The 21,966-nt window shown below is 38.4% G+C and overlaps 1 protein-coding gene and 1 pseudogene across 5 annotated transcripts in view; both read left to right on the top strand.

Moving 5' to 3' along the window:
* SEC24B (SEC24 homolog B, COPII coat complex component) overlaps window positions 1-15,562 on the top strand; it is a 93,565-nt gene extending 78,003 nt beyond the window's left edge. For all 5 annotated transcript variants that reach the window (XM_059923408.1, XM_059923413.1, XM_059923409.1 and 2 more), the window contains 8 exons: window positions 627-800; window positions 1,435-1,545; window positions 3,106-3,281; window positions 3,898-4,035; window positions 5,033-5,137; window positions 5,925-6,017; window positions 14,309-14,412; window positions 14,656-15,562. In XM_059923408.1, coding sequence (XP_059779391.1) covers window positions 627-800; window positions 1,435-1,545; window positions 3,106-3,281; window positions 3,898-4,035; window positions 5,033-5,137; window positions 5,925-6,017; window positions 14,309-14,412; window positions 14,656-14,770 — 1,016 coding nt within the window. In that variant the 3' untranslated portion in view covers window positions 14,771-15,562. The remainder of the gene's footprint in view (window positions 1-626; window positions 801-1,434; window positions 1,546-3,105; window positions 3,282-3,897; window positions 4,036-5,032; window positions 5,138-5,924; window positions 6,018-14,308; window positions 14,413-14,655) is intronic.
* A 617-nt stretch (window positions 15,563-16,179) lies between these two features.
* LOC132366267 (RNA-binding protein with serine-rich domain 1-like) lies at window positions 16,180-17,304 on the top strand (annotated as a pseudogene).
* Window positions 17,305-21,966: the final 4,662 nt, after the last annotated feature.

The following is a 21,966-nucleotide window of genomic DNA, read 5'->3' on the forward strand; positions in this document are numbered from 1 at the left end:
TATAATAATCATAAAGGATTTTCTGCTTGATCCAGTTAGCTGTACCCTGTTTTAAATATAGTTATTAAATAATTGCCCAATTTTTTAAGCAATTTGAATAAGTGGGCAAAGGTAATGTTTTGCTTTATTAGAAAGAACCCAAGAGAAAGTCCACATTGGAGGTGATTTCAGAAGAATTTGAGGAATAGGGAGGATCTAAGTGAAAATCGTCAGATTAATGATCTTTGCCTTCTTAATCATTCAAATGGTCTTCAATTTACATTATCTCTTTTATGTGAATGTTTGCTGGAGGGATTCTCATCCCTTATTTTAATTCTTAAGTAAGTTGTATAGTAACCTTCATTTGTTTAATTTTGTACGTTAGGTCTTTGTCTGACTTCAAATTACCTATAGGAAAATATTATAAGATCGTCAATACAAGTTAAATGTGTAGACTCCTTTTATATAACCTGCATTGGTGTTTTTGAATTGATATTTTAGAACCTCCACCAACAATACAGTACTACTCCCCAGTTATCCTTTTGATTCAAAATCAGAGATATTTTTTTATTTTAAAAAGTAGCTTTAGCCTGAGGTAAAGATACTAGTGTTACCTCATCTTTTATAACAAGTTTTCTCTTCCGTAGGTCTTTCCATGCACACTTTTCATGGAAACTTCTTTGTCCGTTCCACTGATTTGTTATCCCTCGCCAACATCAATCCTGACGCTGGATTTGCAGTACAGCTGTCAATTGAAGAAAGTTTGACGGATACTTCCTTAGTGTGCTTTCAGACAGCCCTGTTATATACATCAAGCAAGGGTAATGTTAACAGAAATGAAATGTAACCTGCAACAGTAATTCTCCCCTCCTTTCACGTGCTGGGAGAATAGGGAGAAAGAATGGACACCAGTGGGAAGTAATGGAATTTGTATTAGTTAATCAACTATATGTTCCATTCTTTTTTTTATATTCATTTTTGAATCTTTAAAGAATATCTTTTTTGACTTGTGGAAGATTTGTATTCCCAGGATCATACCACTATAATAACTCATACTAAATCTATCTGTGTCATCCTGAGCATTATTTCTTTTCCCATAACATAAGAAATTCTGCATGGCACTTCAGGCCTACATTTGTTATTTCATAGTCTAAGTTTTCTGATATTTTATTATGTTGCGTATAATTTAGACTGAGTGATATTAAGATAAAACCAGAACCTAATGTTCGACTATATACAAAAGACAATATATGTTCATAGTCTATGTTCAGATTTGGAGAATGTTTAATTTTCTTTAAAACATGTTTATTGTAAAGCTTTGTTTTTGCGTTTCAAAATCCTGTTGGTGATTTAATACAATCAAAACAATAGCTTGAATAATATTTTGACCTGTCTGCTTTCTTTCTTTCTTGGTCTAATGTATTTTGCAATGACATGGATCCATCCTTTCATTAGGTGAGCGGAGAATTAGAGTGCACACACTTTGCTTGCCAGTGGTCAGTTCGCTAGCAGATGTATATGCAGGAGCTGATGTACAAGCTTCCATCTGCCTCCTGGCAAACATGGGTGAGTAAGAAAGTGAAGCAACAGGTGAAATGTATTTTCCTGTCCTAAAAACTGAAGCCTGGGCATTTTTTTACCCTAGAAATCCCTTATTTTAAAAAGTATATGTTTTACATTTTCATTTGCAACAGTGTGAATTGGACTGTTCTTATATTTCTTATTAATTCTTTAGTTTAAAAATTATGTGTGGGATTCATAATCACTAATAACTGGTACCAACTCAAATGTTTTTCAAATGGTGAATGCGTGAACAAATTATGGTACATCCGTATAATGGGGTACAACTCGGCAATAAAAAGGAATGAACTGTTGATATGTGAATGGGCGTGACTCTCAAAGGCATTATGCTAAGTGAAAGAAGCTAGACTCAAAAGACTACATACATATGATTCCATTTATATGACATTCTGGAAAAGTGAGAATTATAGGCATGAAGAATAGATAGTGATTATCAGGGTTGGTGGCAGGGGGAGGATTTCACTACAAAGGGGCAGCCGCAGGGGATACTTTTAGAATGATGGATCTTGATTGTGGCAGTGATTACATGGCTATGCATTTGACATACATATATGACACTCTGAAAAGTAAATTTTACTATATGTAAGTTTAAAAAACTCCTTTGGAGAATTAGTATAACAGTGTTTTGTTTTTAATGAATTTACCTTTTAGATGAATGTAGATGTAAAATGAACCTTGTTATTTTCCATGTAGTCCTGGAGAAAGATAACCATTATTACTCATTTTGGGAACAAGTTTAATAACATTTACTAAGGATCCCAATATTTTAATTATCATTTTTTATCTTATATTTCAAATTAATTATACTATAACTATTTTTCAATAATTGTTTTATTTTTAATATTTGGGCATTTGTATCTCTGTTTTACTAAAATATGTACCTGGAGGAAAATAAGTTCCACACTGTTATCTGGCTCTTCATTGTCTGTATTTAGGCAACCTGTGTTTAGTTTGCCCTCTTTTTTTGTTGACCAAGGAATGCTTTGACAGAGAAGATATTAAGAGGATCATGAGGGATAATTCAGACTGCAGAACTTGCATTGTTTATGCAGCAAAGAATGATGCTTTATACATGTGACTTCTGTTTGAGTAATGAAAAGATACCCAGAGCTTTCTCAGAAGTAGATGGATGGTACATCTTCTCTAATATCAATAGCAATTAGGTGTTTTTAGACTTAAAAAGATTAAAACAAAAAGGTCCAAAACAATCTAGATTTGTTCTGATTGTCAGATTTATTCAGATTTAGTTCCAAAATTGTCTAATGAGCAGATTTTTTTTTTTTTAATGGCTGCACCACACGGCATACATGATCTTAGCTCCCCAGCCAGAGGTTGAACCCGCACCCCCTGCAGTGGAAGTCTTAACCACTGGACCGCCAGGGAAGTGCCCAGATGCTTTTAAATTGAGGGAGCAAGTGAAATGTATTTTTCTAACCTAAAAATGGAATTTTTGTTGGTTTCTTAAATTGGCATGTAAATTTTATCTCTTATAGTATTCATTGGCATCTAATGATTAAATACTTTTTCATTTTGGTTGCTTTATAGCTGTGGATCGATCAATTTCATCAAGTCTGTCAGATGCAAGAGATGCCTTAGTGAACGCTGTGGTGGATTCATTATCTGCATACGGCTCAACTGTCTCAAATTTACAGCACTCTGGGTTGATAGCACCCAGCTCCCTCAAGTTGTTTCCTCTCTATGTTTTGGCCCTTCTCAAACAGGTAGTTCTCTATATACTGTTAGATTTAGTAAAGTCTTTTGAAATTCTTGATACATAGGTGAAAAATGAAGCCTAGGGTTTTCTGAGGGGTTTTAAATATTTGATTAGACAATTATGCAGCTTAGCATTGGAAGAGTTTTGAACAGGAAAAGACGAGTGGAAAATGAAGGTATACAGATACATGATGAGTCTCGTACAACCATATGCTCTCACTCTAACATGTGGGAGCAGCTTGAATAATGGTGTGCGTATAGCACACTCCTAGTGTGTGCTCCTGGAAAGAGACTTTAAGGAAAAGATCTACCGTTCATTGAACATCTTCCCAAGTCTTAGGCACCGTAACAGGTGTTATATATACATCACCTTATTTAATCCTTACAGCAGCCTAGAGAGGTGAGTAGTATTTTCCCTGTTTTTCTTATGATGACAGTATAGCTTTGAGAAGCTAAGTAACTTGCTCTCATACCTGCCTATTGAATGTCAGAGCTGAAAATTGAATCCAGGCCTGTCTGGTTTGAAGGCTGTGCTTTTTCCATGACTGATGGTATACATTTGTTTTAATATTTGTCCACTATATTTATGTTTTACTGAAAAATGTGTATCGTTTTTCCATGTAGAAAGCATTTAGAACTGGTACAAGCACACGCCTGGATGATCGTGTATATGCCATGTGTCAGATAAAGTGTCAGCCACTTGTTCATCTAATGAAAATGATTCATCCCAACCTATACAGGGTAGACAGACTGACAGATGAGGTATGATTTTTTTTTCAGTGTGTTTGAAATTTTTTAATTTAAATTTATTTGGGTGTCTTGATTCTACAGCTAAGGTAGTAACGTATTATTAACAATTTCTTCCATCTGTTTTTCCCCTGTGGTAATAATACATTAAATAAGGACACTAACTATGGATTTGATTGGACAATAGGACTATTAGATACTGTCATAGTTACAGAGTTTTCAAAAATAGTTTCATATGGGAAGTAATTCACCTTGTGGGTTTGCTTACATTTACTGCAAAGGTATGCTATAGAGTGGGCAGTTCCATCTATATTTTGAAGATATTGACTGTTTCTGAGGTGATCAGAGTGAAACTTTGATTATATTATTGTAAACCAAATCTGGTATCCAACAGTATTTTTAATACGCAAATATGTATTTTCTTCCTTGTGTTAAAACTCTGCTATTTGGAATCATCTCTGTATTTTGTTACTAGAGGAATGTAAAAAAGTCCTTTGCAGCAGATTTAGTAGTCATACTTTTAACATAGCCTGATCCCAGAAGGGAAGGAAATGGACAGGTCATTTTACATATTCATGTTTTTATCTTTTAAATTTGAATACATTCAAGCATCTTTTAATTTAAATACATCTGAGCGTCTTTGATTCTACAGCCAAGGTGGTAATGTATTATCAATATAGTTGACCCTTGAACAATGAGGGGGTTAGGGGCACCAACCCCTGTGCAATTGAAAATCCGTGTGTAACTTTATAGTCAGTCCTCTGTGTCCTCTGTTCCGTATTCAACCAACTGCAGATCATGTAGTACTGTAGTATTTATTGAAAAGAACTGCATATAGGTGGACCCATGTAGTTCAAACCCATGTTGTTCAAAGGTCAACTGTAATTTTTTGCATCCTACAAAATTCTCAAGTATCATTTTTCAGTATTTCATACAGAGCTAGGGGCCATTAGCTTCCAGCCTGTGATAATAGTAATGTAAGTACATTCACAATCCATCTTTTTCTTTTCAGGGTGCAATACACGTTAATGACAGGGTGGTACCTCAGCCACCTCTTCAAAAATTGTCTGCAGAGAAACTGACACGAGATGGTGCTTTCCTTATGGACTGTGGCTCTGTAAGCACCCACTACTGACACAAGCTTAACGCTTCCAGCTGGCCAAAGGAGAAACACTTACAGGGTCCAGCTCTGTTATCACCGATCAGGCAGTGAAAGGTGGATTAGGAATTCAAAGGCAGTAAATTGGTAACCGGCACAGGAGGTCAATTTATTTAAGAGAAGTAAAGAGATAAATTCCTGTCTTCAAGGATTTTACCATCAAGAATCATAAAATTCAAAGGGACCTCAAGAATTTATCTAGTTCAACTTGATCCATTGTCTGAAATGCCATTAATAATTAGGAGTTCAGGAGAGGTCATTGGATAGGGTGGTGGTGAAGGGTGTCAGAATGGGCAAGATGGCTTCATAAATGATGCCTTGTGAGCAGGAAAGGGGTTCGGATAGCCACAGTATGGGGTGGGGCAGGAACGGGGTAGGGGTGGGAGGCGTTAGTTAAAGTACAGAGACAGTAATTGAAATGATGGAACTAGTGGGTAGGAAATAGAGAAAGTCAGTTATCCTGGTTGAAGCATTACATTCGTGTTGGGAAAAAGGTAAGGAAAGCGGTAAAATATATTTTATGAGAAACCTTGACATTTAAGCAGAGAAGATATGAACCACTCTAGATTCCTGAATGTAGATTCCAAATGTGCCACTTACAGGTTTCCTTTTTTACTTTCATGTTTGTTCCTACTTGATTTGAGTTAGTATACTTTGCCTCTGTTATGCTTGATAATTTTGAGAAAAGTAGCTATACTCGGTTTCTGATTAGGAAGTTTTAATATTTTGTTATTGTTATTTTTAGGTTTTTTACATTTGGATTGGAAAAAGCTGTGACAATAACTTTATAGAGGATGTGCTCGGGTATCCGAATTTTGCATCAATACCACAGAAAATGGTCAGTGGATTTTGTGTACTTGTTTAAAATTTTTTTTGTGAGATAAAATTCCCATGAGTCACATTTTAACCATTTTAAAGTGTACAGTGCATTAGTTTTTAGTATATTCACAATGTTTACAACCATTTCCAGTATCGAATTTCAGAGCATTCACCTCAAAAAGAAACCTATATCCCCAGTTCTTCCTTTCTTTTTTTTTTTTTAATTTTTGAATTTTATTTTATTTTTTTTTTATACAGCAGGTCCTTATTACTCATCAGTTTTATACACATCAGTGTATACATGTCAATCCCAATTGCCCGATTCATCCCACCACCACCACCATCCCCTCGCCGCTTTCCCCCCTTGGTGACCATATGTTTGTTCTCTACATCTGTGTCTCAACTTCTGCCCTGCAAACCGGTTCATCTGCACCATTTTTCTAGGTTCCACATATATGCGTTAATATACGATATTTGTTTTTCTCTTTCTGACTTACTTCACTCTGTATGACAGTCTCTAGATCCATCCACGTCTCTACAAATGACCCAATTTCGTTCCTTTTTATGGCTGAGTAATATTCCATGGTATATATGTACCACATCTTCTTTATCCAGTCGTCTGTCGATAGGCACTTAGGTTGCTTCCATGCCCTGGCTATTGTAAATAGTACTGCAATGAACATTGGGGTGCATGTGTCTTTTTGAATTATGGTTTTCTCTGGGTATATGCCCAGTAGTGGGATTGCTGGATCATATGATAATTCTCTTTTTAGTTTTTTAAGGAACCTCCATACTGTTCTCCATAGTGGCTGTATCAATTTACATTCCCACCAACAGTGCAAGAGGGTTCCCTTTTTCTCCACACCCTCTCCAGCATTTGTTGTTTGTAGATTTTCCGATGATGCCCATTCAAACTGGTGTGAGGTGATACCTCATTGTAGTTTTGATTTGCATTTCTCTAATAATTAGTGATGTTGAGCAGCTTTTCATGTGCTTCTTGGCCATCTGTATGTCTTCTTTGGAGAAAGGTCTATTTAGGTCCTCTGCTCATTTTTGGATTGGGTTGTTTGTTTTTTTAGTATTGAGCTGCATGAGCTGTGTATATATTTTGGAGATTAATCCTTTGTCCGTTGATTCATTTGCAAATATTTTCTCCCATTCTGAGGGTTGTCTTTTCGTCTTGTTTATGGTTTCCTTTGCTGTGCAAAAGCTTTGAAGTTTCATTAGGTCCCATTTGTTTATTTTTGTTTTTATTTCCATTACTCTAGGAGGTGGATGAAAAAAGATCTTGCTGTGATTTATGTCAAAGAGTGTTCTTCCTATGTTTTCCTCTAAGAGTTTTATAGTGTCCGGTCTTACATTTAGGTCTCGAATCCATTTTGAGTTTATTTCTATGTATGGTGTTAGGGAGTGTTCTAATTTCATTCTTTTACACGTAGCTGTCCAGTTTTCCCAGCACCACTTATTGAAGAGCTGTCTTTTCTCCATTGTATATCCTTGCCCCCTTTGTCATAGATTAGTTGACCACAGGTGCATGGGTTTATGTCTGGGCTTTCTATCCTGTTCCATTGATCTATATTTCTGTTTTTGTGCCAGTACCATTATTGTCTTGATTACTGTAGCTTTGTAGTATAGTCTGAAGTCAGGGAGTCTGATTCCTCCAGCTCCTTTTTTTTCCCTCAAGACTGCTTTGGCTCTTCGGGGTCTTTTGTTTCTCCATACAAATTGTGAAATTTTTTGTTCTAGTTCTGTGAAAAATGCCATTGGTAATTTGATAGGGATTGCATAGATTCTGTAGATTGCTTTGGGTAGTATAGTCATTTTCACAATATTGATTCTTCCAATGCAAGAACATGGTATATCTCTCCATCTGTTGGTATCATCTTTAATTTCTTTCATCAGTGTCTTATAGTTTTCTGCATACAGGTCTTTTGTCTCCCTAGGTAGCTTTATTCCTAGATATTTTATTCTTTTTGTTGCAGTGGTAAATGGGAGTGTTTCCTTAATTTCTCTTTCAGTTTTTTCATCATCAGTCTATAGGAATGCAAGAGATTTCTGTGCATTAATCTTGTATCCTGCAACTTTACCAAATTCATTGATTAGCTCTAGTAGTTTTCTGGTGGCAGCTTTAGGATTCTCTATGTGTAATATCATGTCATCTGCGAACAGTGACAGTTTTACTTCTTCTTTTCCAATTTGTATTCCTTTTATTTCTTTTTCTTCTCTGATTGCCGTGGCTAGGACTTCCAAAACTATGTTATGTTGAATAATAGTGGTGAGAGTGGACATCCTTGTCTTGTTCCTGATCTTAGAGGAAATGCTTTCAGTTTTTCACGATTGAGAATGATGTTTGCTGTGGGTTTGTCGTATATGGCCTTTATTATGTTGAGTTAGGTTCCCTCTATGCCCACTTTCTGGAGAGTTTTTATCATAAATGGGTGTTGAATTTTGTCAAAAGCTTTTTCTGCATCTATTGAGATGATCATATGGTTTTTGTTCTTCAATTTGTTAATAAGGTTTATTACATTGATTGATTTGCATATATTGAAGAATCCTTGCATCCCTGGGATAAATCCCACTTGATCATGGTGTATGGTCCTTTTAATGTGTTGTTGGATTCTGTTTGCTAGTATTTTGTTGAGGATTTTTGCATCTATAATCATCAGTGATATTGGTCTGTCATTTTCTTTTTTTGTAGTATCTTTGTCTGCTTTTGGTATCAGGGTGATGGTGGCCTCAGAGAATGAGTTTGAGAGTGTTCCTTCCTCTGGAATTTTTTGGAAGAGTTTGAGAAGGATGGGTGTTAGCTCTTCTCTAAATGTTTGATAGAATTCACCTGTGAAGCCATCTGGTCCTGGACTTTTGTTTGTTGGAAGACTTTTAATCACAGTTTCAGTTTCATTGCTTGTGATCGGTCTGTTCATATTTTCTATTTCTTCCTGGTTCCGTCTTGGAAGTTATACCTTTCTAAGAATTTGTCCATTTCTTCCAGGTTGTCCATTTTATTGGCATAGAGTTGCTTGTAGCAGTCTCTTAGGATGCTTTGTATTTCTGCAGCGTCTGTTGTAACTTCTCCTTTTTCATTTCTAATATTATTGGTTTGAGTGCTCTCCCTCTTTTTCTTGATGAGTCTGGCTAATGGTTTATCAATTTTGTTTATCTTCTCAAAGAACCAGCTTTTAGTTTTATTGATCTTTGCTATTGTTTTCTTTCATTTATTTCCGCTCTGATCTTTATGATTTCTTTCCTTCTGCTAACTTCGGTTTTTGTTTGTTCTTCTTTCTCTAGTTCCTTTAGGTGTAAGGTTAGATTGTTTATTTGAGATGTTTCTTGTTTCTTGAGGTAGGCTTGTATAGCTATAAACTTCCCTCTTAGAACTGCTTTTGCTGCATCCCATAGGTTTTGGATCATCATATTTTCATTGTCATTTGTCTCCAGGTATTTTTTGATTTCCTCTTTGATTTCTTCAGTGATCTCCTTGTTATTTAGTAACGTATTGTTTAGCCTCCATGTGTTTGTGTTTTTTACGTTTTTTTCCCTGTAATTCATTTCTAGTCTCATAGCATTTTGGTCAGAAAAGATGCTTGATATGATTTCAGTGTTCTTAAATTTACTGTGGCTTGATTTGTAACCCAAGATGTGATATCTCCTGGAGAATGTTCTGTGCACACTTGAGAAGAAAGTGTAATCTGCTGTTTTTGGATGGAATGTCCTATAAATATCAATTAAATCTGTCTGGTCTACTGTGTCATTTAAAGCTTCTGTTTCCTTATTTATTTTCATTTTGGATGATCTGTCTGTTGGTGTAAGTGAGGTGTTAAAGTCCCCCACTATTATTGTGTTACTGTCGATTTTCTCTTTTATAGCTGTTAGCAGTTGCCTCATGTATTGAGGTGCTCCTATGTTGGGTGCATATATATTTATAATTGTTATATCTTCTTCTTGGATTGACCCCTGGATCATTATGTAGTGTCCTTCCTTGTCTCTTGTAACATTCTTTATTTTAAAGTCTATTTTATCTGATATGAGCATTGCTACTCCAGCTTTCTTTTGATTTCCATTTGCATGGAATATCTTTTTCCATCCCCTCACTTTCAGTCTGTATGTGTCCCTAGATCTGAAGTGGGTCTCTTGTAGACAGCATATAGATGGGTCTTGTTTTTGTATCCATTCAGCAAGCCTGTGTCTTTTGGTTGGAGCATTTAATCCATTCACGTTTAAGGTAGTTATTGATGTGTTTGTTCCTATGACCATTTTCTTAATTGTTTTGTGTTTGTTTTTGTAGGTCCTTTCTTCTCTTGTGTCTCCCACTTAGAGAAGTTCCTTTAGCATTTGTTGTAGAGCTGTTTTGGTGGTGCTGAATTCTCTTAGCTTTTGCTTGTCTGTAAAGCTTTTGATTTCTCCATTGAATCTGAATGAGATCCTTACTGGGTAGAGTAATCTTGGTTGTAGGTTCTTCTCTTTCATCACTTTAAGTATATCATGCCACTCCATCCTGGCTTGTAGAGTTTCTGCTGAGAAATCGGCTGTTAACCTTATGGGAGTTCCCTTGTATGTTATTTGTCGTTTTTCCCTTGCTACTTTCAATAATTTTTCTGTGTGTTTAATTTTTGCCAATTTGATTACTGTGTGTCTCAGTGTGTTTCTCCTTGGGTTTATCCTGTATGGGACTCTCTGTGCTTCCTGGACTTGGGTGGCTGTTTCCTTTCCCACGTTAGGGACGTTTTCGACTATAATCTCTTCAAATATTTCCTCAGGTCCTTTCTCTCTCTTCTCCTTCTGGGACCCCTATAATGCGAATGTTGTTGCGTTTAATGTTGTCCTAGACGTCTCTTAGGCTGTCTTCATTTCTTTTCATTTTTTTTTCTTTATTCTGTTCTGCAGCAGTGAATTCCACCATTCTGTCTTCCAGGTCACTTATCCGTTCTTCTGCCTCAGTTATTCTGCTATTGATTCCTTCTAGTGTAGTTTTCATTTCAGTTATTGTATTGTTCATCTCTGTTTGTTTGTTCTTTAATCCTTCTAGGTCTTTGTTAAACATTTCTTGCATCTTCTCGATCTTTGCCTCCGTTCTTTTTCCGAGGTCCTGTATCATCTTCACTATCATTATTCTGAATTCTTTTTCTGGAAGGTTGCCTATCTCCACTTCATTTATTTGTTTTTCTGGGGTTTTATCTTGTTCCTTCATCTGGTACATAGCCCTCTGCCTTTTCATCTTGTCTGTCTTTCTGTGAATTGGTTGAGTTGGTGGTTTTTGTTCCACAGGTTGCAGGATTGTAGTTCTTCTTGCTTCTGCTCTCTGCCCTCTGGTGGTTGAGGCTATCTAAGAGGCTTTTGCAGGTTTCCTGATCGGAGGGACTGGTGGTGGGTAGAGCTGGCTGTTGCTCTGTTGAGCAGAGCTCAGTAAAACTTCAATCTGCTTGACTGCTGATGGTTGGGGCTGGGTTCCCTCCCTGTTGGTTGTTTGGCCTGAGGCAACCCAACACTGGGGCCTACCTGGGCTCTTTTGTGGGGCTAATGGCGGACTCTGGGAGGGCTCACGCCAAAGAGTACTTCCCAGAACTTCTGCTGCCAGTGTCCTTTTCCCCACGGTGAGCCACAGCCACTGCCCGCCTCTGCAGGAGACCCTCCAACACTAGCAGGTAGGTCTGGTTCAGTCTCCCCTGAGGTCACTGCTCCTTCCCCTGGGTCCCGATGTGCACACTACTTTGTGTGTGTCCTCCAAGAGTGGTGTCTCTGTTGCCCCCAGTCCTGTTGAAGTCCTGTAATCAATTCCCACTAGGCTTCAAAGACTGATTCTCTAGGAATTCCCCCTCCCGTTGCCGGACCCCCAGGTTGGGAAGCCTGACGTGGGTCTCAGAACCTTCACTCCAGTGGGTGGACTTCTGTGGTATAAGTGTTCTCCAGTCTGTGCGTCACCCACCCAGCAGTTATGGGATTTGATTTTACTGTGATTGCGCCCTTCCTACCATCTCATTGTGGCTTCTCCTTTGTCTTTGGATGTGGGGTATCTTTTTTGGTGAGTTCCAGTGTCTTCCTGTCGATGATTGTGCAGCAGCTAGTTGTGATTCTGGTGTTCTCGCAAGAGGGAGTGAGAGCACGTCCTTCTACTCTGCCATCTTGGTTCCTAATCCCAGTTCTTCCTTTCTGTTTTCCCGTGGCAACCACTAATTTACTTTCTATCTCTACGGATTTGCCTGTTCTGGACAATTCATATACAGTATATGGATTCACACAATATGCAGCCTTTTGTGTTTGACTTCTTTTACTTCTCACAGTGTTTTCAAGGTTCATCCATGTTGTAGTATGTATCAGTAGTTCATTCTTTTTTATGACTAAATAATAGTCCATTGTATGAATATACCACATTTTGTTTGTCCAGTCATCTGTTCATGGGCATTTGGGTTATTTCTACTCTGGGGCTGTTGTGAACAGTGCTGCCATGAACAATTCATGTAGAAGTGTTTGTGTGAACATCTGTTTTCAAGCTTTCTTGGGTATGTAACTAGGAGTGGTATTACTGGGTCATATGGTAAACTCTAAGTTTAACTTTTTGAGCAACTGCCAAACTGTTTTCCAACAACTTTAACTTCTCTAATTGAAATTATTTTGCTGATAACAAACATAATTTTTTCAGTAGGCCTTTACTGTATGTGTGTTAATACCAAAGAAATATGATTCTGAAAGCAGTTCTCTATACTTAATGGAAAAGGCCTACCTTATTGTAAATATATCCTTTCTCCTAAATGAATATAAAGTCAGTGTGATTCTTACCACATTTGCTGTTTGATTTATTTTTTTAAATTTGATGCATTAATCCCAGAGTTCATTTCTAAGACTCAACAAATGAGGATAATAAGGAAAAGTTTGAAAAGAGAGAATACTATCAGCAAAGAGGAAAGCATGTGAAAAACAGGTCCTGCTGAATAAAGTAGTAAACTTTATTTTATAGCTGTATTTATGCACTGTGATACTGGCACAATAAACATATCAGTGGAACAGAACAAAATACAGAAATGGATCTAATTCATGAAAAATAGAATGCGGTAAAGATTGCATTTCAAATCACTGAAAAAATGGAATATTAGAAAAATAATATTTATTATATTAAAATGGGTAAGGCCTTTGTAAGTCAGTGGTAGAAAAGGTTAAAGACTCTGAGAGCATAAAAATAAAACATTTCTATCTGGTAAAATAAATAAAGCCAAAAGACCACTAAATCAGAAGATTATTGGTAACTCATATGACTGGAAAGGGGCTTATTTCTCTAGGATAAGAAGTTCTCTTACAAATCTTTAAGAAAAGGACACCCATACTCCCTCAAATAAGAAAAGAAAAATAAGAATGATTTGAACAGGTAATTCATGGGCAGAAAATATGGTAGTGGCCATATGAAACAATGTTCAACTTCATTTGTAATTAAGAAAACAAAACAACAGCATAGCATTTCTTTCATTTATCAGATTTTTGCCAGCTGGCAAAATTTTTTTTAATTTGATAACAGGCAGTAATGCAGAGGGAATAGGTCAACAGGCCTGTCAAATACTATGGATTGGACTCTACATTTACACAGTCTTTTGGAGGGTCATTTGACAATATCTGTTCAAATTAAAATCACACAGTGTATGAAACAGTAAATTATTTACTCCTAAGAATATATCCTATAGGTATATTCATGGAAGAATTTATATGTACACATATACTTGTAGCATTAAATAAGTAATATCTATGCATCTATTAAAAAGAATACAACCTGAAGAGAGAATAATGTGCAAAGAATAGACTTTTTAGGTCTCTAAAATAGTCTTGCATATAGTGTTAAATATATTTACACATTCACACTATTCTTTAAAATTGCTTGCCCTTAAATTTTAAGGACTAAAGAAAACATAAAATTCCCTAAGAATGCCTATTATGAGAATAGGGTATAATGTATAGTTGTTTATAAGTGAAATTGGAACTTAGTGATAGCCCCCTTCACTTGAATACTTCCTTTAGAAGAAACATACAAAGTGTAACACAATATACGTGAAATACTAATCATTGTGTATGTGTTATTGACTTGTCTGGAAAGAAGTATAATATTCAGGTAAAATATCAGTCACATACTTATCATTAAGTATATCTTATGACTTAGAAAAATATAAATAGCTTTATCAACAGTGTAAATCTCATGTGTTTGGTTGCTGCTGTTTGGGCTGGGAATCGAGTGCTGGCAGTTGGTTGGTGATAGTGGCAATCATGATTGAGTCCTAACACTGCCTAAGTCTATGAGAAAGGAAATAATCTCCTGATTACATTTTTTACCAGACACATCTTCCAGAGCTAGACACCCTTTCATCAGAAAGAGCTAGATCCTTTATAACCTGGCTTAGAGACAACAGACCATTAAACCCAATTCTTCACGTGGTAAAGTAAGTACTTCTATAACTTAATTATGAAATTGTCTTATCCTGTCCAATGTATGTGAAATTGTTTGTCTTCAAAAGCAAATTTTAAATAATAATATCAAAATACATTCTAGTGGTAGAATGCTATTACTTGATTAACATCCCCTATTCATTGTCAAGTCCCTATGAATTAGTAATTTTTTTTAATGTATAAGTATTCTTTTTAATAGTATGCATTATAGATAAAAACCCCTTTTTCTTCTTCAGAGATGAGAGTCCTGCCAAAACAGAATTTTTTCAACATTTGATTGAAGACCGGACAGAAGCCGCATTCTCTTACTATGAATTTTTGCTTCACGTTCAGCAGCAGATTTGTAAGTGAAGTGGAATAAAATTGAATAAGAAGAAAAAGGTCTATAACCTAGGTAAAGCGTAATGTGTCAGAGAAGCACATAGGAAATTTGAAATGTAGGCATTTGTTGTTACAAGAGACAATGTGTAGCATAGCACCTGGTCTGAGGCTTTGGCAAAAGGTAAAGAGGAACAAAGAACTTGACAGATTTTCTTCATCCTAAATTAATGGTAATGATGATGCTGTTTCGCGACGTATATTTTGAATTGGTTTCCACACATTTCCTGTAGTGCAGCAGTACAGTGCTCTGTTCATTGCAAGCCGGCAAACTTACGTAGTTACGTGGGATGGTATGTCATAATGTAATATTAGATAAACTCCCTTTTCTTATAATTAATATAACATTTCTGGACTTGAACTCTGACAAGAGATGCCAAAAGGCAGTGGTACCGTGTTATTTGTTTATATGAATTACTTTTTAACAAGGAATGATTCATATTCATTAAATGAATTCAATATTTTCCCTGTAAAAACAATAGAGTTTCAGTACATGAACTATAGAAAAAATATATATATAATGTACATAAATGTTACATTTGTAAAGAAAATGTAAAAATGTAACTACAGAATATGAATTGCTTAAACTGTGCTGCATTGTTGGATGACAACCCTTTTGGTGGCAGTTAGAGAATGAGGTTGACGAATGCATATTACGAATTGAGTCCACAAAAGAAACACAAAACTCTTTGTAATTCTGTTAAATCTTTTATGTGGATTTATTTATGATCAGCCTACTAATTAAAAATATTTTGCTTGACAATATGGCTTGGTGTTTGTGTGTTTGTGGTGGGGGAGAGCTGGTGGTATTTTTACATATAGGATGTATTGAATTTACTGCTTGGGGAAATGCAGTGATACCACATTTCGCTAGGTAATGTATGTGAATATGTTTTCATTAATTTGTGGACATTACCAAGTACTTATTCTGTTTGTATTCTAAAAAAACACTACTTTCAAAACACATGTGATTTTTGACTAATCATAACCTTAATTTGTTTTTCTTGGTTAAATTAGGCATTTTTTCCTGCACATTCATAGCAAGAAAATTTTTATAACATTGTGACTATCCTGTTGAATTGACTTTAAGATTACCATCTTGAACTTTGAGAGTGATTTCATTCTGATGGAAAAAAAACCCTCATTTACTAACAGCTTATTTACTATAAAAACTGTTCCTGATCCATTAGCTTGTAAATAAAATTTTATTATAAACACTGTAAAAGTCCCATTGATGAACTTTGGAAGGAAAAAGGCTCTCGATCTGCGTGGTGAGTGATTTCTATCGGTTTGTGTTTGGTGGACCTCTTTTCTTTGGATAAAAATCAAAGTACTCTCTCGCATTCCCTGCTAGAAATGAGAGGTTAAATGACTCACCCCGGATGACGTTACTAATCAGCGGCCGAGCTAATAGTAGAGGTCAGATGCTCTGCACGCCCACCACCTTCTCCCAGCCATCCCCACACCATGCTGCGTCCAGGAGGGCACTCTTGTGGGACGTGAGGAGCGACTGCAGTACTCCAAGGGCAACCAAGTACTGTAATTTTACAATGCAAAGTATCGTGTTTCTACTTTAAGAAAGATGAAATGTTTTGTCTTTGGATAGTTTGTTCCTCATTTAACAGGTATTTATAAGTATTAATACTTGCTAGATACTGTTCTAGGCCCAAAACACATAAAATCCCTGCTTTCACAGAGCTTACACTCCAGAGTGAGCCTGTGGAGGACTGGGGGAAAGACAGTACGTTTATATGTCAGGTGTGGTGAATGCAACGGAGAAAAATAAAGCCAGATAAGGAATCCAGAATGCTGGTTTTAGCACGGGCTCCAGCAGCGGCTGCAGCTCACCTTCAGCATCGAGCCGCTCCGGAAGTTCCAGCACCTCCCGCAGCTCCAGCTCCAGCTCCGGCAGCTCCTCCGGCTCTCCAAGCCCTTCTCGGCGCAGGCATGACAAGAGGCGGTGTTCCCGCTCCAAATCCAAACCACCCCGAAGAGATGAAAAGGAAAGGAAAAGGCGGAGCCCTTCCCCTAAACCCACCAAAGTGCACGTTGGAAGGCTCACCAGGAATGTGACCGAGGATCATATGGAGATATTCTCCACCTATGGGAAAATTAAAACGATCGACGTGCCTGTAGAAAGGATGCACCCCCATCTGTCTACAGGCTACGCACATGTGGAGTTTGAGAATCCAGATGAGGCCGAGAAGGCGCTGAAGCACGAGGACGGAGGACACATCTCCCTCCCAGGAGATCACTGCCGCCGCTGTGCTGGCCCCCTGGCCTCGGCCACCCCCCAGGCGATTCAGCCCTCCCAGGAGAGTGCCGCCACCGCCTCCCACGTGGCGCAGGTCACCCCCACGGATGAGGAGAAGGTCGCGTTCCCCTCGGCGCAGGTCCCCCCGGGCCACAGGAGCGGCTCCAGCTCCAGCTCCTCCCGATAAGCAGGGCCACCGAAGCTCTGCCCTGTGACTTGTATCCCATCCAACTCACCCGTGTCACTTTTCTAGCCGAAGGAGGATCGGTAGGAAAGAAATCCCTAACTCGGGCAGGCTTCGAAGGTGAAGGCAGTAATTGCTACATTTCCCCTGGCGGCAGAGTTCCGGCTGCAGGAGGGTTGTTGGTTTGGGGTCGTGCTTATGAAGATGCCCTCCAGTTTTCTGGCTAGAAAGCTTCCACATTTCTAGTTCCTGAGAGTCAGTTTAGTGTCAAAGCCCGCAGGGATGAGCAGGGGGCTCCAGGAGGTGGTACAGCCCCAGCCTGGGAGCATGTTTTCCCATTCCACAGGTGACCTGGGGCCGATCTGGTGGCCTGGTCATGCCCTAACCTGTTGGCCCGCAGGGTCCCACAGGAAAGGTGTGCTTTTACGCAACTGCCGTTCCTGTTAGCCTGGCCCTGCTCCCCTGCTCGAGTCCTTTTCTGACCTCTAGGGCTAAATACCCAAAATGGTTCTTTTCACGTGTACTCATGTCATGCGCACACACACACACACACCTATGTCTCCCTTTCTCTCTGAAACTGGTAAGTTGAGAGCTCTGTCGGGTCATCACAGAACCCCTTCCCCCGCCCGGTTGTGTTGGTATTCATGGTGGTCGTGCAGGTTACCTTGGCAACGTGTACATTGTTTTTTTGGCTTTTATTGTACAGTCAGTACTGTACATTTTCTGTCTTGAGTTTTGTAACTTTGTAGCATTTTAGATAATATTGTGTTTGTACTTTGTCGTGTAGAGAAAAGAATTGTGTTGAATAAACCTAGGATTAGAGTGCAGCTCGAGGGTTGGGTGCACTGCCTCCTTCCTGCCCCTTGGCCCCAAAGTCAGCTTCAGTTGTGAGGTAATTAAACATGATTGTCTTTAAAAAAAAAAAAAAAGAAAGAATGTTGGTTTTGATAGTAACTAGGGAAGGCCCTTCTGAAAAGGTGACAGTTGAGCAGAGCCCTAAAGCCATGTGGCTGTCTGGAAGAAACCGTCCAGGGGGGAACCTTTGCAGTGAGTGAATGTGGAAGTTAGCATCTGATCACTCTGATTTTCCCTCTAAAAGAAGCAATTGTAGTTACAGCTGCGAAAGGGGAAAGAGTGTGAGAGGTTCCAAGAAAGAGTCGCCTAGGAGAGTGAGAGATCCGACTGACCAGTGGCTTGCGGTAGGATTGTCAAGCAGCACCGAGGGCCCCTCTTGCGATGTGAGCCGTGAACTTCAAGTGAACCCGGTGAGCATGCCTCTTCCTTCTAGCCACATTCACTGCCTGGTGGAAAGTTGGATTTAAGTTGGAACAGAAGAGCAAGGGAACTGAGCATGTATACAAGGAAGCTACTCTGTCATTTAAGTGAAAGGGGCACCTACTGAGTGACGGATAGAAAAAGGTCGTGGGCTTAGTAGTTTGGAGGTCCTGTTGAGGTCAGAGAGCTGTTAGGGTATGGTTACCAGAGGGAATGAGCTGGAAAGATAGGAAGTGGTGGTCCGGATATGGGATGCTTGAAATTGAGATTTGGGGGGAGTTTAATCTGGATGTCTACAAATGAGGAGCAGAGGGATGCCTGCCTGGGGTTGGAGATCAGAAACAGCCGCCTTGAAAGGCTTTGTCCTCTGCAGACAGCCAGACTTCAGTTAGAGAGTGTGAAGACTGACATCAACAAGGACATAGGCATGAGGAGACTGACCCTCATGGGTAGCGTACAGATAATCATCCTCATCACCGCCTGTGCAGCAAGTCTCTGGCCATTTGTTTTGTGAGGCGGGAAGTTGGCAAGAGGAAGGGGCATGCTTACCAGGAGTTCTCTGAGCCCCTTTTCAACTAATTGAAACTGTCATTAAAGTCAGCAGTTTAAGAGTATCCCAGGTGATGTGAAAACCTCCTAATCCCTTACTAGAACCATTGTTTAATAGGAACATTGAATTTGATTTATAGTTTACATACTGCTCTTAAAGAATATATCCATAGCACAAATCAAGTGCATTGATGGAAAAAGAATTTTATTTATGCATTAATGTATATTTGTGTGCTAAAACCTATTTGAAAGCCATTTATAGCTTGAATCTGTTGTAGTCAACCCATGAGGCTATAAAATGCACATATTAGCAAAGTGTTAAGAAAACTGTGAGTCCTCTATTCAAAGTAACTTTTGAAGACACTAAAAATACTTTTAAAGGCCAAAAGAAGATGAAAACTAATAAAGCTGAAAACAACACTGAAGATATTATTTAGGTGGAATTGCTAATTACTGAAAGAAGACAGTTTAAGATTTAAAAAAAAAAAAAACCTTATTCTTTGGCACATGAAACAGAGACCTCCTGAAAAATAAAAATGGTAGGTAGATATTTTATGAATCACTCATCTTTTATCTCTAAACTCAGAGATGGAATCTGCATCAACCAAAAAATTGGGTATCCTCTTCCTCCTGCCTTCTTAAAATACCTATGAGCAGCAGAGAAGTTAGCCTCGATTAGGAGACACAGAGGCTGCTAACGCATTGCCTTCTCATGGGTCATGAGCTGATCCAAAAATGAAAGCCCTTTCTTTAGTTCCCATTAGTAAGCAATGCACAGTTTTGTAGATTTTCATTTCAATTTTGGGGCCAAAAAGCATTGCTTACCAGTAACCCACTAAATGAGTTGTTAGAGATTGCTAAATTGGTAGTCACAAATGAAAATCACTGTTTTATTAAAGATTACTTGACACTCTACTTCTGTTCTCCTAAGAAACCTGGTTCCTGTGCAAGTTTGTAATTTTGCAAAAACTCCCAAAAGTGCGTGTATACAGATAACTGGGTCGCCACCTTCTCGGGAGCTTCTTGGGTGAAATCTGAAACATGCCTCCACATATGCAGAGGGCAGGGAGAGACCGAAGAAAGAGGCAGCCACTCCAGATTGGTAGGTGGCAGTTTTAATAAGCAAGGGAACTTACTTACAAGGCTTGTCTTGGGTGGCCACAAAACCAGTAGGACTCCACACCCACCTGCCAGAATCTTAAAAGTTTATAGAGACCTTAACTGGCTTCAGTCACGTACACAGTCCAGGGAGCCTCGACACCGCATTTGTGTTTCAGGACTGGATCCTTGGAGCAGCTGCTGGGAGCAGGGAAGGCAAGCAGAATACAGAATCCAAGGATAGGGGAGCGGGTGGGGAGCCTCCAGGTGCCAGGGTCAACTGGCAGTCACGTCTTTTTGATGGCCTCCTCCAGCAACAGGTGCTGTGCCACAGACAGTCTGTCAGACAATGGACAGAAACTACCCTACAGCTGGTGATCAGTCAGTTTCTTATGAGTGCACCATCACTGCTCGGACATGTTCATGGTTTTTGCGACAATTTTTGTTTTTCAGGTACCTATTGTTTTAGCTCAATAGCCAATTAATTTGTTGATAATTTGATTAGGGTGTAGTGATGTGTATGCTTATTTTTACACTATAATTGTCTAAAACTAGATTCTAAAATATACTTTTTGGTAGACGTAAAATGATTATACTCTCATTGTTAAAACAAATATGTATAACCTACCCTTCTACCTTGCTTATACACTCACTTTTAAAATATATATATATATTTCTTATTTATTTATTTGGCTGCACCGGGTCTTAGTTGCAGCACGTGGGCTCCTTAGTTGTGGCATGCAAACTCTTAGTTGTGGCATGCATGTGGGATCTAGTTACCCGACAAGGGATCGAACCTGGGCCCCTTGCACTGGGAGCGTGGCGTCTTATCCACTGTGCCACCAGGAAGCCCCTCTGCCTTGCTTGTAACGCTTTATTGATGATGTGCCTGGTACGTGTGTGCTAGTTTAAGTAATTTGTAAATATAATTATTAGGTTCTTTTAAAGTTAATAGGCTATGGCTTTATAATATTAAATCATGGTTAAGCCTATTCTTCTCTTTAGAAATAAATAAAAAGCAATTTCTATATATTTCTCTCAATTCTCTATTACATTGAAATTTACTTTAGGTCAGGGATTTTACCTTGAGTCTTTTTAATACTTCTTGTCTCCCAACTCACATATCCCCAAGCTCCTGTCCTTATATAGCTACATAATAGAAACACATTAAGTTAATTTAGTGGAACACTTATTAGCCTTTCTTACAATGGAGTCATTTCAGAATGACCCTTGGGAAAGCTGTAAAACACTGTACTAGTTTGGAAAGCCTGTCCCATTTTTAATGAAATTTTTATGGAATTTTTTCTACACTTACTCCAATTTCTTTCAAATCCTGCTCTTTTGGGACTTACGTTTTATGACTTGCATAATAACAATAGGAAAGACCTATTAATATGCGCGTCCTATTGAAACCTGAGTGATTTTACTAGAATGAAAGATACTGTGCCTCTAGACTATCTCTTATTATCAGAAACTGATAGGTAATTATTTGCAGAGTCAAGAATAACAGGGAGACGGAGAGATGAAGGAATAAGATGTTTAAGCAAGAAAGGTCAAAGCTTAAAGCTGAGTTATTTAATTAGGACCCTGAGTACTGTGTCCCCAAGCAAATAAGGGGTCTGAAAAGGTGTTTTTCCCCAAAATCTAGTGAACCTAAGTTGTCTTCATAGAACTTACCGCAATCTTTTGAGTGATAGTTTAGGAAGGAATGGGAACCAAAGTGGGATGGAGAATGGGTAGGAACCAGAAGGGTAACTCTGAAAGTAAAAGAAGATTGATTGTACATCACTATAGGGGCTGCCCTTCTTC

Source organism: Balaenoptera ricei, chromosome 5, assembly GCF_028023285.1.
Source record: "Balaenoptera ricei isolate mBalRic1 chromosome 5, mBalRic1.hap2, whole genome shotgun sequence".
Taxonomy (NCBI): Eukaryota; Metazoa; Chordata; class Mammalia; order Artiodactyla; family Balaenopteridae; genus Balaenoptera; species Balaenoptera ricei.